The 16,873-nt window shown below is 39.5% G+C and overlaps 1 protein-coding gene across 2 annotated transcripts; it reads right to left on the reverse strand.

The window, feature by feature from the left end:
- Positions 1 to 463: 463 nt before the first annotated feature.
- On the reverse strand, positions 464 to 13,089 carry LOC132407164 (RLA class II histocompatibility antigen, DP alpha-1 chain-like). 2 transcript variants are annotated; one of them, XM_059993457.1, is made up of 5 exons: positions 12,923 to 13,066; positions 12,416 to 12,721; positions 7,486 to 7,779; positions 5,089 to 5,187; positions 464 to 637 (listed from the first exon to the last, which is right to left on the reverse strand). In XM_059993457.1, exons 1-5 carry the CDS (start codon positions 12,975 to 12,977, stop codon positions 591 to 593), a joined length of 801 nt encoding a protein of 266 aa, XP_059849440.1. In that variant the 5' UTR covers positions 12,978 to 13,066; the 3' UTR covers positions 464 to 590. The 2 variants fall into 2 exon arrangements, with proteins under 2 accessions (XP_059849440.1, XP_059849441.1); XM_059993458.1 differs by having other exon boundaries at positions 465 to 637; positions 12,983 to 13,089.
- Between the last annotated feature and the right edge of the window lie 3,784 nt (positions 13,090 to 16,873).

Consider the following 16,873-nt stretch of genomic DNA (forward strand, 5'->3'; position numbering starts at 1 on the left):
AAGGGAAACACGAGGGGGTATTTCTTTACTCAGAGAGTGATAGCTGTGTGGAATGAGCTTCCTGTAGAGGTAGTAGAGGTCAGTTCAGTTGTGTCACTTAAGGTAAAATTGGATAGGTATATGGACAGGAAAGGAGTGGAGGGTTATGGACTGAGTGCGGGTAGGTGGGACTAGGTGAGATTAAGAGTTCGGCACGGACTAGGAGGGCCGAGATGGCCTGTTTCCGTGTTGTGATTGTTATATGGTTATATGGACAAACGAAGGGAAAATAACAGTTGCATAAATATTTCGTTCCGAATGGTCGAGACGGGCCTCTTCTGTGCTACACACCATGATTCAAGTTCCTCTTTTAGCTAAAGATCTGCAACAAAGTTTTCAGGCAGGTCAACAGGAAGTTACAAATAGCAGAAAACAGAACTGCACGAACGAGCCTAATGATATCATGGAAAGCCTTTGTGGGTAAAGTTTGCATGTAGCTCGGAACATCGATTTGCTGACTCGTTTATTTTTATGCTCGACGCTTAGGTTACAGACAGTGGCTGAAAGTTAAAATGTGACTTCGAACCCACTTCCTCGCAACAAAAAGTTTCTCATGTTGTCCTGCAAGGTCCGGTTTCGATTCTGCGGCTTGAGCAGTCTGCAAAGAGAAAAATGTGAGGCGTCATCACAACATCAAATAAAATACAATTCTAACGTTTTATTCTTTGACTATATCAATTGCAGAAATAGCTATACTTCACAGTAGTACAGAAAAACTCATAACAATATTAATGTCAAGAGAAACATTTTGTTTACACAGCGGTCAAAGCGTGAGGTGGCATCAATGGGGAGGAAGAACAGTTGACTTTTCGCGCCGAGAACCTTGACTAGCCTGTCAGGAGCGAACACATAGAGAAGGATTGAGAATTATTTTCATCAGAATCAGAACATAATGGAATCTAGTCGGAATTTAGTCAATGTTTTTCCACATAGAAATCTTACAGCACATTACAGGCCCTTCGGCCTACAAAGTTGTTCCGAACATCTCCCTACCTCAGAAATTACTAGGCTTACCTATAGCCTTCTATTTTACTGAGCTTCATGAGCCTATCTAAAAGCCTCTTAAAAGACCCTATCGTATCGGCCTCCACCACCGTTGCTGGCAGCCCATTCCACGCGCTCACCACTCTCTGAGTAAAAAAATTACCCCTCACTTCTCCTCTGTACCTGCTCCCCAGCGCCTTAAACCTGTGTCCTTTTGTGGCAACCATTTCAATCCTGGGAAAAAGCCTCTGACTTTCCACATGATCAATGCCTCTCATCTTCTTGCACACCTCTTTCAGGTCACTTCTCATCCTCCTTTGCTCCAAGGAGAAAAGGCCGAGTTCACTCAACCTATTCTCATAAGGTATGCTTCCCAATCCAGGCAACATCCTTGTAAATCTCCTCTGTACCCTTTGTATGGCTAACACATTCATCCTGTAGTGAAGCAACCAGAACTGAGCACAGTACTCCAAGTGGGGTCTGACCGGGGACCTGTATAGCTGCAATATTAGCTCTTCAGCTCCTGAATTCAATTCTATTACTGATGTCTGAAGTTACCCTTAAAAACAGAAGTGGCCTTCCTGTGAAGAAAGTTTTTTATTTTTGTGATGAACTACAACACCGAAGTAGATTCTGGACTGATTTTCCTCTGCAAATGACTATGAACTGTTTTCAAACTTGTACTGACATGAGCAGATCCCTTTGTGAAGACAGTATTGAGTTTTCCATCAAAAAAGTAAATCTAAATGGAAGGAAAATGTTCCTTTCAGGCCAAGACAATAAGGCATAAGAGATACAATTTATCACCGCCATTCAGGGCCCCAAACAGTCCCTCCTGATGAGGTAACACTTTCATTTCCGAATATTTTATGTTTCTCTACTCTGTGCAGTACTTCCGACGTGGCCTCCTCTACGTTGGTGCGACCCAATATAAATTGGCGGACCGCTTTTTCAAGCATCTCCACTGCATCCACTAAAAGTGGAAATTCCAGTAGTTAGTCATTGCCCTTCCTATCCTCATTCTCATCGCGATATTTTGGTCCTCGGTTTGTTCTTCTGTCACCATGAGGCTACTCTTAGGGTGGAGGATTATCGCCTCTGGTTCAGTCTAGGTAGCCCTAACCTGATGGCATGAAGATCGATTTCTGCTTTCATTATTTTTTCACTCTTCCTTCTGTATTCTTCTCTTCCACACTCTGGCCTCCTAACTCTTCTCTACACCAGCTTATCTCCTTTCCTTGGTGCCCTTCCTCCTTCCCTTTCTCCCATGGTCTACTTTCCTATCCAGCAAATTCCTTCTTCTACAGTATTTTTCCTTTTCTATCTATCACCTCCCAGATTCTTATTTCATCGCCTCTCCCCCACTCACCTAGCTTTACCCATGACCTTCTAGTTAGACCTTCATCCACACTCCCACGTTTATATCTGTCATCTTCCCTCTTCCATTCCAATGCTGATAAAGTGTCTTGGCCCGAAACATCGGCTGTTTATTCTCTTCCATAAAAGCTTCTTTCCCGACTAAGTTCATTTATAATGTTGTTTATGTTGTTCTGCATTGCCTGCAACTCTGCAAAATCTCTTCTGGTAGTGAAGTGAATACTCTTTTAAGAGCATCTGAAGAAAATGTTTGACATAGGCGGAAATTGAGAATACTGGAAACTAAAGTTAACGTGTTGGATCGGACTGAGATAGCTGGAGAGAAGAGAAGGGAAGAAGGAGCATACAGTAATAAGTAATGCTGGGTTCTCTTTGGTCTTAGACCCAATTTTCAAAGTTTTGAATGAAGAAATACAAGACCATAACCTCATTGTTCCTTTGTGTCACTTCTGTAGAGCCTGTGTCCATCTCCCGAGTAAATTCAGATGCAAAGAATCCATTTACGATCTCCCCATTCTCTTTTGGCTCCACGCATAGATTATCATTCTGATCTCCCAGTGGACCAATTTTGTCCCTCGTAATCCTTTTGCTCTCAACATATGTTAACATACCAATCCAACAGTTTTTCACACATTGCTACCGAACCCAGCTCTACATTCTGGTACATTCAACTTGTAGTAATCTCGTATTTGCTGAAAAACTTTCCCTAGACCCATTTTAAATATTTTCCATCACACTTTGAATATAGGTATTTTTATTTTCGATAAATCTATCCTGGGTAAAAGACTGCAACATAAGTCTGCTTGCTCCCCTCGTAGCTTTATATTCCTATATAAGGTCATCGCTCAACCAATTGTACTCAAGAAAGAAAAATCCCAGACTCTCCCTGCAGCTAAAATCTTGCTGTCCTGAAAACATATTCGTGAGTCCTTTTTGCCGTGTGTTAAGGACCGTCATGAATTTTCTATAGCTGGGCGATCAGTAATACACAGAATACTCCTAGTGTTTCACCAACGTATATTATAACTGGACATCCCAGACCCTGCACTCATTGCCCCAATTGTTGCGTCAAGAGTGACAAACACCTTCTTTATCTTTCTTTCCACCTCCATCGCCACTTGCCCTCGGTCACTGTGCTCTACTTCAATCACCAGGGCCAATTTACTGTTTAATTCCAACTTTATTTTAACCAAACAAAATGCAACATTTTGCCATTATCCAAGTTAAATTCTAACTGAACTTGAGGGACCACTTTCCCAGTTCATTGTCTCGGTGAGCTTTTGATTTCTATTGTATCAGCAATTTCGTTGCTTCCCCGAAGTTATTAATTATGGCAACAATATTATCCTCTTAAGTGTTCCAAAACTAGGTGACAAAGAGTACCGAAACCTGAACTGCCCTCTTCAGTATATCAGCAATTGCAGGCCTTCATTCTCCACTATCTCCTTCTGATGTTATACTAAACCAATTCGGTGCTCTCGTATTCAGTCGGCTGGTTAACCTTGGTTCCCATGTCATCTGGCTTTCTCGTCATCTTTTTCCTTCCGCAGTTATTTCCTTTTTCCTCCTTTCCCCAACAGTTTCCGCAGGGACAACTGTCCCCTTTGTACTCCTCGGGCACTACAGACCATTGAAGCAGCGTTGTGCGGCTTAGTTTGTCACCAATTCTCATGCAGTCACAGAGATATCCATGCTTAGGTCGTAATTGATCATAATATTCCTCTACCAGTAAGTATGTGAAATGCAAGAGGATACGCCGCTGGAGAACAGGAGCAATCAGGGGTGACAGTGCTAAAGTGTACATGGAAGCACAGGAGATAGTAGAAGTACTTAATGCGTAGTTGGCATCAGTATTCACTACGGTAAAGGATCTTGGCGATTGTAGGGATGACTTACAGCGGACTGAAAAGCTTGAGCATGTAAATATTAAGAAACATCCTGTCCTGGAGCTTTGGGAAAACACCAAGTTGGATAAGTCACCGGGACCGGACGGGATGTACCTCAGGCTACTGAGGGAGCCTCTAGCGATGACCTTTGCATCATCAATGGGGAAGTTCCGGAAGATTAATCTTGTCCCTTTATTCAAGAAAGGGAGTAGGGATAGTGTAGGAAATTATAGGCCAGTGAGTCTTGCTTCAGTGGTTGGTAAGTTGATGGACAAGATCCTGAAAGGCAGGATTTAGTAACAGTTGGAGAGGCATCATATGATTATGAGTAGTCAGCATGGCTTTATCAAAGGCAGGCCGTGCCTTACGAGCCTGATTGAATTTTCTGAGGTTGCGACTAAACACATTGATGAAGGTAGAGCATTGGAAGTAATGTATATGGATTACAGCAGGGCTTTTGACAAGGTACTCCATGCAAGGCTTATTGAAAAAATAAGGAGGCATTGGATTCAAGGGGGCATTGCCGTGTGGATCCGGAACTGGCTTTCCCACAGAAGGCAAAGTGTGGTTAAAGACGGTTCATATTCTGCATGGAGGTCCATCCAGTGGCCTGGTGAAACAGTTGAATTTTAAGATTAAGCATGCATTTTGCCAGAATAATATCACTGAAATCCGGCTTTGAAAATCGCGATCCATGCCCAATCACTCTGTAAATGTCATTTACTGTTTTGAATTTAAATGTCATTAACACTTCTATTTTGTACCAATAGAGGTGAGGTTTCTCAGCGATCAGTGTTCTTACCGGGCGATCTCTTTAACTTGAGTATCAGCAAAACTATTATCAGAACTAAAATTGCCGATCCGCCCACTGCACATGCGAGAATCAATCTGGTATCAGCGCCTTGAAAAAGAAACCGTGAAGCATTTATACATTTAAAAACAAATCCACACATGAGAATCAACAATGCAAACTATTATATCGAGTCCTTTCAAATCTCACTACACACTGATAGGAAAATGGTAGAATATACAGTATAGAACAAAGAAATCTGGTTTTTAGTTTCTCCAGACACATTCCAGCTATTTACGATGACTAAGAATAGGCTCGGCTGGTTTTTCAAATACTTCTCTTGATAATAGATATCAGCATAACAACTGAACGTGTAATCATCCAACCGAACACACGTCTGATCTCGATTCAACCTTTTAAGTCACGTCTGTCAAGGACATTCTTTTGTACAATCAAGCCCCTGTAGATAACTTGTAGACTCGCCAAAGGAGTCCCAGTGCAGCAACAAATCGCTCAATGCTGAAATCACACGTAACTTCACGAGTTTATAACACTGAACCCTCCAAGCCTCCTGAATGTGTATCGAACATGTTAAACGTATTTTCCCACTGTTATGTTTTCCACAGCTTTATGAGGGACAAACCAGAATTAATGGAAAACAGCATAATGAAAACATAGATAAACACGAGTCATCCATTTCAGCTGTGTTGCCCACTATTATTGGAATTCAATTACGCAGAGACTGAATTTTGTCAAAGTCTGTTCATAATTTCGCTCCCTATGCATTCATTCCAGGTGGCAATTAAGTGTCACGCCTTAGTGTTCAGGAATTCCTACCTTGATTCTGATTTTGCCCCATGTCCACATTTTTCGGGTTAAACAATATCAATTAATTACACCTTCACTCACCAGCAGATGGTTTCTCCCTTTGTTATATCACCATGCGATTTAGAGTTTAAGTTCTGCATTGTCTCATCTTTGACAAATGTCCGGAAGTTTGTTACCTTACACGTACTACAAGATATCAACTACTAATTCATCCTACACGATTTAAACTGGGGGTATAAGACATTTGTTTTTAAACACTATTCACATTGAATGCTGAAAGTTAGATTCTATTATTGGGCAATGAATATTCAATACTTAACGGTCTGGACAAAAGAATTGGATGAAATTCAGTGTCCACGTTGAGTGAACCTCGAGTGCGAGCCTGTAAAGCGGTTCCCTTTGGCTTCTATTTTAGGGGCCTCGCTTCCCTTTGCACTTACTAAACTGAATAGACAAACCACTAGTCCAATAACTAAACATGCAATACGAATATGGTTTCAAATTCGTAAATTTTTGGGTTGAATAAATTGATCCTATCAAATTTATCTAATTTTTCTTCCAACCATCCAGAACTGATCAAGCCTGTCTTTTATGGAAAACGAAGGGAATAACATGCTTTCGTGTTTTATTCATGGGAAACTGTCTTATGCCTTCTGAACAGTTGTCTAATAAATATAATTTGCCTAGATCACATTTTTCAGATATTTACAGATTAGAAACGTTTTGAATATTATTTTATCTACTTTTCTGATCCGACAACAAACTGAAATTACGGGACAAAAATTATGTTTAAACCCCTATCAGAAGAGTTTCATAGCAATTATTTATGATCTGATTACGAAAATACTTCTAGGTACATCTGATAAAATTAAGAATGAATGGGAAAGAACTTTAGGTATCTTTACCCACAGAGAAATGGAAGAAAATACTCCAACTTGTTAACACTTCAATTTCTGCTAGGGACGCTTTGATACAATTTAAGGTGGTTCATATGGCCCATATGTCTAAGGATAAATTAATTCGTTTTTTAATGTCATATAAATCCTCTCTGTGACAGCTGTAATTCTGAGGTGGCTTCCTTGATGCATATGTTCTGGTCCTGATGTTCACGACGCAATCAAAACACCATTTTACCTTGCTCCAGGATGTAGCTGAAATTGACAGGTACCCTGAGGGAGACATGCTTTATCATATTTTTAACAAATGTCCAGAAGTTTGCTACCTTACAACTATTGCACAATTTCAACCTTTTCATTCGTGCTACACGATTTACACCGATGGGAACAACACATTAGCTTTTGAACACCTTTCACGTTTACTATTCACTCTCAATTTCTGATCTTTGAAATTAGCCATTCTTCCGTGGTAGCTGTTCAGTTACTGTTCTTACATGGTCACAGTGACCCCACCACTATCACTTGTAAGCGCTTCCATCTTATATTGAGCGCAAAAGTTTTGAACATGCTGATATTCAGAGTTCTACAGCAAATCCTAGAAGAACTCAGCCGATCAGGTGGATCTAAAATATCGACATTAAGGGGCGAGACAAAACCTCGTGACATCATCAAGACACAATCTTACCTTGCTCCAGGATGTAGCTGAAACTTGCAGACACCGGGAGGGAGACATGCGACACCAGGCAGGTGTAAACATCCTTTCCCCAAGCAGACTGCGTGATTTCCATTAAACTACAAGCTTCGTACATGCCATCCACGCTCCGGTTTGTCACACTTTCTATTCCAGTGCAAATTTCTTCGTTATTTCTTCGCCAAACGACTTCTAATTTCTCCGGGAAGAAGGCAGCCGTTTTACAAAGGAGCTTTCGAGGAGACGAAAACCCTCCAATAGGAACAATTTCCAATGGAGTTGGAGGAGCTTGAGTAAAAACAAAGTTATATTGGGTATTTCTGATCCATTTCAATGCAGGTAGATTCATTTATCTCTCCGCCAACTAACAGGGCACTTTTACAATCAAATGAGTTATCCGCCAGTATTAACAAATATTTAATAAATTCATTCAATATCATGTTCTGTTTATTGTTGCTCAACCATACGCACACACCGCTAAGCGAAACATTGTTCTTCTGGGGCCAAGTTGTAAAATACAGTACAGTATATATAATCACACACAGCACACGTAGCTACCATCCAGAACAGTCACTGAATAAGCAGGATAAATACAGTCACACTCGGAGACGAATAAAAGGAAGAGTTCAGAGAATACACCTCGACGGCGAAGCTAAGAGGTCCGAAATGAGGAAGAGATTCTCTTTTGAATGGTATTTTAGCTCTTTTGCACAGCTGGGCTTGCGGCGGGCGTTAGCTTTGGAAAGCTGGCTACTTTTGGATTTTGCATTTCGTATCAAGACTGAGCTACAAAACCCAAAATATCACAGATTTCTATAGTACGAAAGCACATGGAGTTTAATATTCTGGTTGGTCAACTGCTTAGGGAGTGTTCCAGGTCTTGGGATTGAGCTTTCCAGTCAGAAACATTCAGTAATAGAGCTTTCCCCGGAATGTGAACCATTCCAGCAACAGATCCCCCGTATTGAATGTGGCAAAACACCTCCTCCGTGAAACAGCCAGGAACGCAAATGCAAACTGATATAGTTCCATTCTTTCTAAAACCTGAATTCCTGCAGCAGAATTGTCGATAGTGACTTGGCACAGCTATAGGATCGTTTCCGGAAATGATGAGTCCATTTTTAAGGTTTTGTAAACGTGGACTGCTTCCGCTACAGCTATGGTCGGTGTCTGACATGGGAGATTCAATAGTTAGATTGCTTTATCTGCTTATCACAGTAGTTAGGATTTCGCTGTGCCTAAAATAGCCATCCGGAGCTCACCGTTACCCGACTCCACTTCCCACGCCTATACCGACGTCAACGTACTTGGACTTCTCAAACTCTAGGTGAAAGACAATCCTATGGGGGGGGAACAAAGGGCTTCTGCAGATACACTCAGCATAAAGGGATAGCGACAGAACAGATTGATCCATCTGAAGATCAGCGGGTTCAACAATGCATGCAGCCGAAAGAGATGGGGGGATATCTGATACATATCCATTTGTATTTATTCGGGAGACGTACACAGAGACTCTACAACTAAGGAAAACCAGAAGCAATTTCATGACCCATATACGGATTAGAGCTTTGAGGCAAATTAGGGTGCAGAACTCCCCAAACATGCCAAGGTGTCCCATTTGACCTCGTTGGAAGCTACTGCAGAAAGTGAAAGGGCCCCGATAGAGTTATTCAGAATATCCTTACTTGTGGGTGATGTGCTGGAAGATTACTGTATAATTAATGTTTCAAGACCATATAACTATTGGATATAGGAGACGAATTAGGTCATTTGGCCCACGGAGTTTTTTTTTCTGTGCCATTTCATCAAAGCCAATAATTTCCTCTCAGCTCCAATCTCCTGCCTCCTCCCAGTAGCTGTTTATGCCCTAACCAATCAAGAAGTTGCATCCTAACCACTGTTTTAAATATCCATAAAGACTTGGTCTCCATAGTTGCCTGTGGCAAAAAAAATAAAATCCGCAGGTTCTGCACTCTCTAGCGATAGGCATTCCGCTTCATCTCCTTTTTAAAATGATGCTCCTCTATTCTGAGGCTACGTCCTCTGGTCCTATATTCTCCCACAGTGGGAGACATCCACTCTATCAAGTACTTTCACTTTTCAATAGGTTTCAATGCGTTCGTCCCTATTTTTTTCTGAATTCTATTGAAAATAAGCCTAGCGGCATAAAACGCTCTCATATGACTGGCTATTTAATTCTGGAATCATTGTTCTGAGCATCCATTGAACCTTCTCCAGTTTCAGCACATTCCTTCCAAGATAAGGGGTGCAAAACCGCTCACAATGTGTCATCACGTCTCGTCAGTGCTTTATAAACTCTCAACATTACATCCTTGCTATGACATCTCGTGCTCCTGAAATGAATGCCCTTATTGCATTTGCCTTCATGACCACAGGCTGAACCTGCAAATTAACTTGCATGGAATACTACACACGGACTCCGATGTCCCTTTGCACCTCCATGTTTTTGTATTTTCTATCCAGTTAAAAAAAATAGTCAGAGCTTTCATACCCTCTACCAAAGTGCATGACCACTCACTTCTCGACAATGCATTCCATCTGCCACTTCTTTGCCTATTCTCCTAATCTGTCTAAGTCCTTCTGTAGCTTCTCTATTTCCTAAAAAAAACTGCCTGCCTGTCCGCCTCCCTTCATATCGTCTGCACACTTTGCAACACAGCCATCAATTGCATCATCCATATAATTGACATGCAACCTTAAATGAATTGGTCACAACACAGGCCGCTGTGGAAGACCATTAGTCACGGGGCTCCCTTTATTCACATTCGTCGTCTCTTACAAACCAGCCACTGCTTTATTCAGCCTAGAATCTTTCCTGCAATACTTTGGAGTCGTAGCTGGTTAAAGAGCTTGGGCATGGTTCCTGGTCAAAGGCACTCTGAAAAACCAAGTACATAACAACCAATTCAACCTATCTTTGTCTACCCTGCTTTTCATTCGTTCACATAATTCAATCAGACTTGTCTGGCGAGAGTTTCCCTTCAGGAAATCATGCTGAGTATGGCGTGTTTTATTATGTGCCTCCAAGTAACCCACGGTCTGATCCTTAATAACGGACTGCAACATTTTGTCAATCAATGAGATAGAGTGACTGGCGTACAGTTTCCCTTTTCATGCTTCTCTGCCTACTTGCAGAGTGGAGTGGCATTTGCAATTTTCTAGTCTATCAGAACCATTTAAGAATCTAGTAATTCTTGAAAGACCTTTAATAATGCCTCCACAATCTCATCAGCAACTTTTATCAGAATCGCGGGATGTACATCATTGGTCTAGGTGACTTACCTACTTTCAGCCCTTTCAGTTTCCCAAGAACCTGCTCTCCAATTGTGTCTCTAGTTCTGCCTTTGCTCAAGATGGACTCTCGGAATAGGCAGTGATATTATAAACTAGTTGGTATTACAGAAAAGTGGGTAATTTATTGGAAGATATTCTAAAGAATGAGATATATAAATATTAAAAGAGACTGGGCTTCATTCAGAATAGACAACATTGTTTTGTGCAGGGTCGTCTGTGCCTAACCAAACTTAATGAGCTTTCCGAGGGGGTTACCATGGATCTTGATGAAGGATAACAGTGGATATGGTCAACATGGATTTTAGCAAAGGGTTTGGAAAAGTTCTGCATGGGGGGGGGGGGTGGGCTGATCAAGTACGAGCGCTTGGCATTCAGGATAAAGAAGTAAGTTGTATCTAACGTTGACTTCACGGTTGAAGCCAGAGTATGATAGTAGATGGTAGTCTCTGAACAAAGGTATTTGACTAGTGCTCTGTCGCATGCTCTCAAAGCTTGCAGCGTCTTATCGACCAGGAGGGCTGAAACTGGCAGACAGATTTTAATGAAGGCAATTGTAAGTTGTTTCACTTTGAGAAGGCAAACCAGTCCTGGATATACACAACGAACGAGACTGGCATTGAGTAGTGCGGTAAAACATGATCTTGGAATATAGATAGATAATTCATTGAAAGTGGAGTCAAAGACGGTTGGTATCGTTAAGATAACCTTTGTCATATTGGCTTTCATATATCAGAGTATTAAGTGTAGAAGTTAGGATGCTATGCTGAAGTAGTATTTGACTTTAGTGAGAACAAATTCGGATTATTGTTCGCAATTCTGGTGATCTATCTGCAGGAGAGTTATCAATATGATTGAATTAGTATAAAGAAAGCGTACAAAGCGGTGGCATGAATTTGAGGACATGAATTATGAGGAAAGGTTTAATAGGTTAGGATTGTTTTTTCCATGAATCTTAAGAGAACGAGCGAACATTTGATAGAGTTATAGAACATTGTGAGGAATGTAGATATGGTGCATGTAAGCCTACTTCATCCACTGAGGTTGGGTGAGAATGTAATTGGAAGTCATAGCTTAAGAGTGAAATGAGAAGTATTAAAGGCGAACCTGAGGGGAAACGTCTTCACTCCGACCCTGATGTTATTGTGGAATGAGCTGCCAGCGGAGTTATTGAATGTGGGATTCCGCTCGCCTTTACTATATAACCCTATCAAAATTCACCTCAATATTGAGAGGGCTGTATTTTTCACCATTTTGTATGGTGAAAGAAGTATAGATTTGCTCATCCTGCTAATCCTGCATGACAAAAATTGGAATGACAATTTGCAGTGCATGTGTCAAATTGTTACTTGATGTTGGAATTAACTCGTTTGGAGCTGGGTATTATTCCTCTCTACTTGTTGATGCGGAAATGGAGCATGTTATTAATGCATAGAGATTATTCTATTGAAGTATTAATATTTTGCGCCCTCTGTGATGACGAATCGAGTTATCCAACTCCAGCTATTCATATTGATATTAAAATTATTTCACACTATTGCTTGTCAAACGATCCTAACCTTGCTCGATGAAAAATGCACAGAGCCGGAAATCTCAAAACAGCCACACTCACCAAACACAGTGAGCTTGGTGCCACTTCCATTCCCGATAGATTGTTGCTGATACTTTGCTTCACAGTAATACATTCCGGAGTCGGGAAATTTGACATTCCAGAGTACAAGTGTTCCCCTTCCTCTTTCTACAGTAAATTGTCTTCTGTTGTTCCTTTCTAAAAATGACTTCTCGCCTTCCCTCCACCAACGAACGTCAACAATATCTTGTAATAGTGGAAATTTGCAGAACATGGTAACATTCGCACCACGCAGGACGGCCAGGTCCGGAGGGAACTGTGACACTTTGCTCGGAGTGACTTTGACGGCTGCCGGAAAAATAAGCAAGAGTGTTAATAACATTTAAACACAATGAATTAACAAAAGCTAAAGACGTAAGTCACTGGACATCTAAGCGAAAGACGAACGAATAGCTGAAACACTGCAAGCAGATATGCTGCGGGCACCCAGGATTAAATATTCTAAAATAGAATATTCAGTTCGGAAGCGACATGTATAAATCAGCATACTGAGCCAAGTAATAGCCAGAATTGCCATGAACGAAACCGTAAATTTCTCCGACATCTTACAGAAACCGTATCCACCAATTCCTGCAACACAAGTGGTATTTTAAAGAACTTGCTGCAGGAAAAGAACTTCGTGAGGAAACGTATTAATCATGTGAACATGGCGTAGGATGATGCAACCGCAATGCTGAATAATGTGGTTCGGATTTAAAGTCTGTCTGGGCTGGGAGGGAGATAAGAACGCTTACAGTTCTAGGTATTTACATGGCCTACCTAGTACTTTCGTGACTGTGCTGAAAATTTTGCGCTCTTGATGAATTCAGAAATTATCAAAACCTTTATTAATTCAAATCTATAAACTGCGCATTTTGATGGTAAAGATGGATATCCGTTTAGGAGTTGAAAAATGTCGGGGAATGTCACGTGATGACGTAGGATCGAGACGTGGAAATCCGGCTGTCCCGTAAAGAACCAGTAAATTAATGTTTAAGTGAAGAAAAGTTAGTAAATACTTTCTTAAAGTTACTTATAAACTACTCAGGATTGTTTCAAACCATGTCTCAAAAGCAGAAACAGAAGAAAACTACTTCCTTGAAGACAACAGGAATCGGAAAAGAATCATGGCCCACCGCTACAAAAGAACAGCGGGCTCAAGTACATTTTATTTCCGGCGATACAGAACAGGAGACTGCGGCAACATCGGCCATTTCCAAAGAAAATGACCAACAAGAACTGCGCAAACGTGAAAGAAGGAGCATGTGCGAACACGAGCATTTGAACTACAAATCCCAGCTATGAGCGGAACCGGAAGTGAATGTGAATCTGCGGCAGATTCAGATTCCTTGGATGAATCAGACGGAGATGAAGGTAAAAGTTTCCCTAGAAATATAGAATCGACTTTGATGCAAATAATGCGAAAATTAGATGCATTAAAAGTAATGAAAAATATTAAAAATATGAAGACTTTGTTTGACAAAATGATGAAGAGACAGGACGAAATGGATAAGAGAATTACAGACTTGGAAGGAACAACGGGAGACATTGTTGGAAGAATGAATAATATGGGAGATAATAATACTGCCTGGACATCGGAAAGAAAACAGTTATTGGAAAAAGTGAACATGCTTGAAAATTTTAGCAGACGAAATACTATTAAGATTGTTGGACTTAAAGAAGGCATAGAAGGAGAGGATCCAATAATTTTTTCAAAAATGGATCCCGGAAAAGTTGGAAATGGAAGACGGAACTCAGTTAATTGAAATTGACAGGGCTCACAGAGCCTTAAGACCAAGATCTCAAGATGACCAAAATCCACGATCAATCATGATAAAATTCTTAAGATATCAAGATAAAGAAAAGATCCTGAAGGCAGCTGCTCAATACGCTAGAAAGAGAAACGGGCCATTGATGATAGAAGGGAAAATAATTCTTTTCTATCCTGATGTAAGCTATGACCTTTTGAAGAGAAAGAAGGAATTTAACCCAGCGAAAAAGGTTTTATGGGAAAAGGGTTATAAATTTATACTGCGTCATCCGGCAACACGCATAATTTTTTTGCAAGAGGGAAATAGAAGATTTTTTACTGATTATCGAGACGCAGAAGAGTTTGCACAAAAACTCCAAAATATTCACTAACTATATCCAAAGATTTAAAAGTGAAACGGATTAAAGATGAAGATAGAGATAGTGGATGGAATCACCGATATTTAAGGATAGAAGAATATTTAAATATATTCTTAATTATATGATACAGGGAGAGAAAGGTAAAATTTTGAGTAATATTAAATGAGAGTAGTGATATTACTTTTTTTTCTTCTCTTATATATACTTTTTTATGTTACGAGGGAGCTGGGGTAACTTCGGATCGATTGCTACGGGATTCACGTGTGTAATCATGGCAATTGCCATGACCCGTACAGCAGAGGGAGGTAATGTTGTGTTTTTTTTATATCCACAACATTAGTAGGGGGATATTTCGGTTTTTTTTCTTTATAATCTATTTTTCTTCTATCTTTCTTTCTTTGCCTGGATGATCAATGGGGAGACACATAGCAACATGGAGAATTTTAAAAAGATTCCCCAAGATACCACGAAAATTGAAAGATTAGGTATTATTATAGATTGGAGTAACCCTATTAAAAACAATGACTAATGTACTGAATTTTTAAAGTTTTAATGTTAATGGGCTTAATGGACCGGTGAAAGGAAAAACAATTTTTCTATTATCAACGAATATTCAAGACAGAGTGAAACATATGGAATATAAAGCAAGAATATTATCCGATCACTCTCCCTTGATAACGACAATGATAATGATAGATAAAGAGGAATCGATTTACAGATGGAGATTTAATTCAATATTATTAAAACGTCAAGATTTTTGTGATTTTATGAAAAAGCAGTTTTAGTTTTCATTAGATACAAATTCACACTCAGTTGATGATAAATTTATACCGTGGGAAGCAATGAAAGCATATTTGAGAAGCCAGATAATAAGTTACACTTCTAAAATCAAGAAGGAATATATGGTAGAAATAGATCAGTTGGAAAAAGAGATTAGAAAATTAGAAAAAGAATCTCAAAGACATATGACAGAAGAAAAACAAAGACAACTTGTTAACAAGAAGCTACAATATAATACACTTCAGACATATCGAACAGAAAAAGCAAATATGAGAACTAAACAGAGATATTACGAACTAGGTGAAAGATCACACATAAGGTTCTTGCTTGGCAGTTAAAAATAGACCAGACTTCCAAAATGATAATTGCAATCAGAACAAGTGTAAATAAAATTACTTATAAACCTTCAGAAATTAATGAAACTTTTAAGAATTTTTATTCTGAGCTATATCAATCAGAATCAAAAAATGATCATGTCAAGGTAGAAAGGTTTATATCACAAATAACTCTTCCAAAATGGAATTCGGAAGAACAGAAGGGATTAGATAGGCCTTTTGCATTAAAAGAGCTTGAAGAAGCTCTAGGATCACTTCCGAGTAATAATTCCCCAGGAGAAGATGGTTTTCACCCGAAATTTACAAGAAGTTTAAAGATTTACTAATTCCTCCTTTTATGGAGATAATACATCAAACAGAAAGAACGCAAAACTTCCAGAATCTTTCTCGACAGCTATTTTAATAGCATTGCCAAAAAAAGATAGAGATCTTTTAAAGCCAACATCATATTGGCCTATTTCTTTGTTAAACACTGACTATAAAATAATAGCAAAAATTCTATCCAGTAGATTATCTAAATACTTACCAAAATTAATACATATGGATCAAACAGGATTTATTAAAAATAGACAATCGGCGGATAATGTAACCCGGTTACTTAGCATAATTCATTTGGAACAAAAGAAGGAGGAAATTAGTGTGGCAGTTGCTTTTGATGCAGAAAAAGCATTTGATAGGTTGGAATGGGAATTCTTATTTAAGGTATTGGAAAAATATGGATTAGGAGCATCTTTCAGAAAATGGATTAAAACCTTAAATACTAATCCCAAAGCTAAGGTAGCGACAAATGGTCAAATTTCAACATCATTTCAGTTAACAAGGTCAACTAGGCAAGTTTGTCCATTATCACCTGCTTTATTTGTGTTGGCGATAGAACCATTAGCTGAATTAATTAGAACGGACACCGATATTAAGGGTTTTAGAGTTAACCAGGAAGAATACAAGATTAGTTTATTTGTTGACGATGTTCTGATTTATTTAACAAACCCATTGAATTCGCTGCGTAAATTATCTTCTAGATTGGAAGAATATGGGAAAATATCAGGCTACAAAATAAATTGGGATAAAAGTGAAATTCTACCTCTTACTAAAGGAGATTATAGTCAATGTCGATTAATAACTCAATTTAGATGGCCGATAAATGGTATAAAATATTTAGGTATAAGAGATGATAGCGAGATAAAGAACTTATATCAATTAAATTAGTTATCATTAT

Source organism: Hypanus sabinus, chromosome 17 (assembly GCF_030144855.1).
Source record: "Hypanus sabinus isolate sHypSab1 chromosome 17, sHypSab1.hap1, whole genome shotgun sequence".
In the NCBI taxonomy this organism is placed as follows: Eukaryota; Metazoa; Chordata; class Chondrichthyes; order Myliobatiformes; family Dasyatidae; genus Hypanus; species Hypanus sabinus.

Excerpts from the sequence above, each read along its gene's own strand:
- LOC132407164 (XM_059993457.1), bottom strand. The coding sequence starts at position 12,977 with ATGTCGGAGAAATTTACGGTTTCGTTCATGGCAATTCTGGCTATTACT. Across the intron at positions 12,722-12,922 it reads TCTGGCTATTACTTGGCTCA|CCGTCAAAGTCACTCCGAGC; the intron begins GTATGCTGATTT and ends TTTTTCCGGCAG. Across the intron at positions 7,780-12,415 it reads CACCAAGCTCACTGTGTTTG|CTCCTCCAACTCCATTGGAA; the intron begins GTGAGTGTGGCT and ends TTTTTACTCAAG.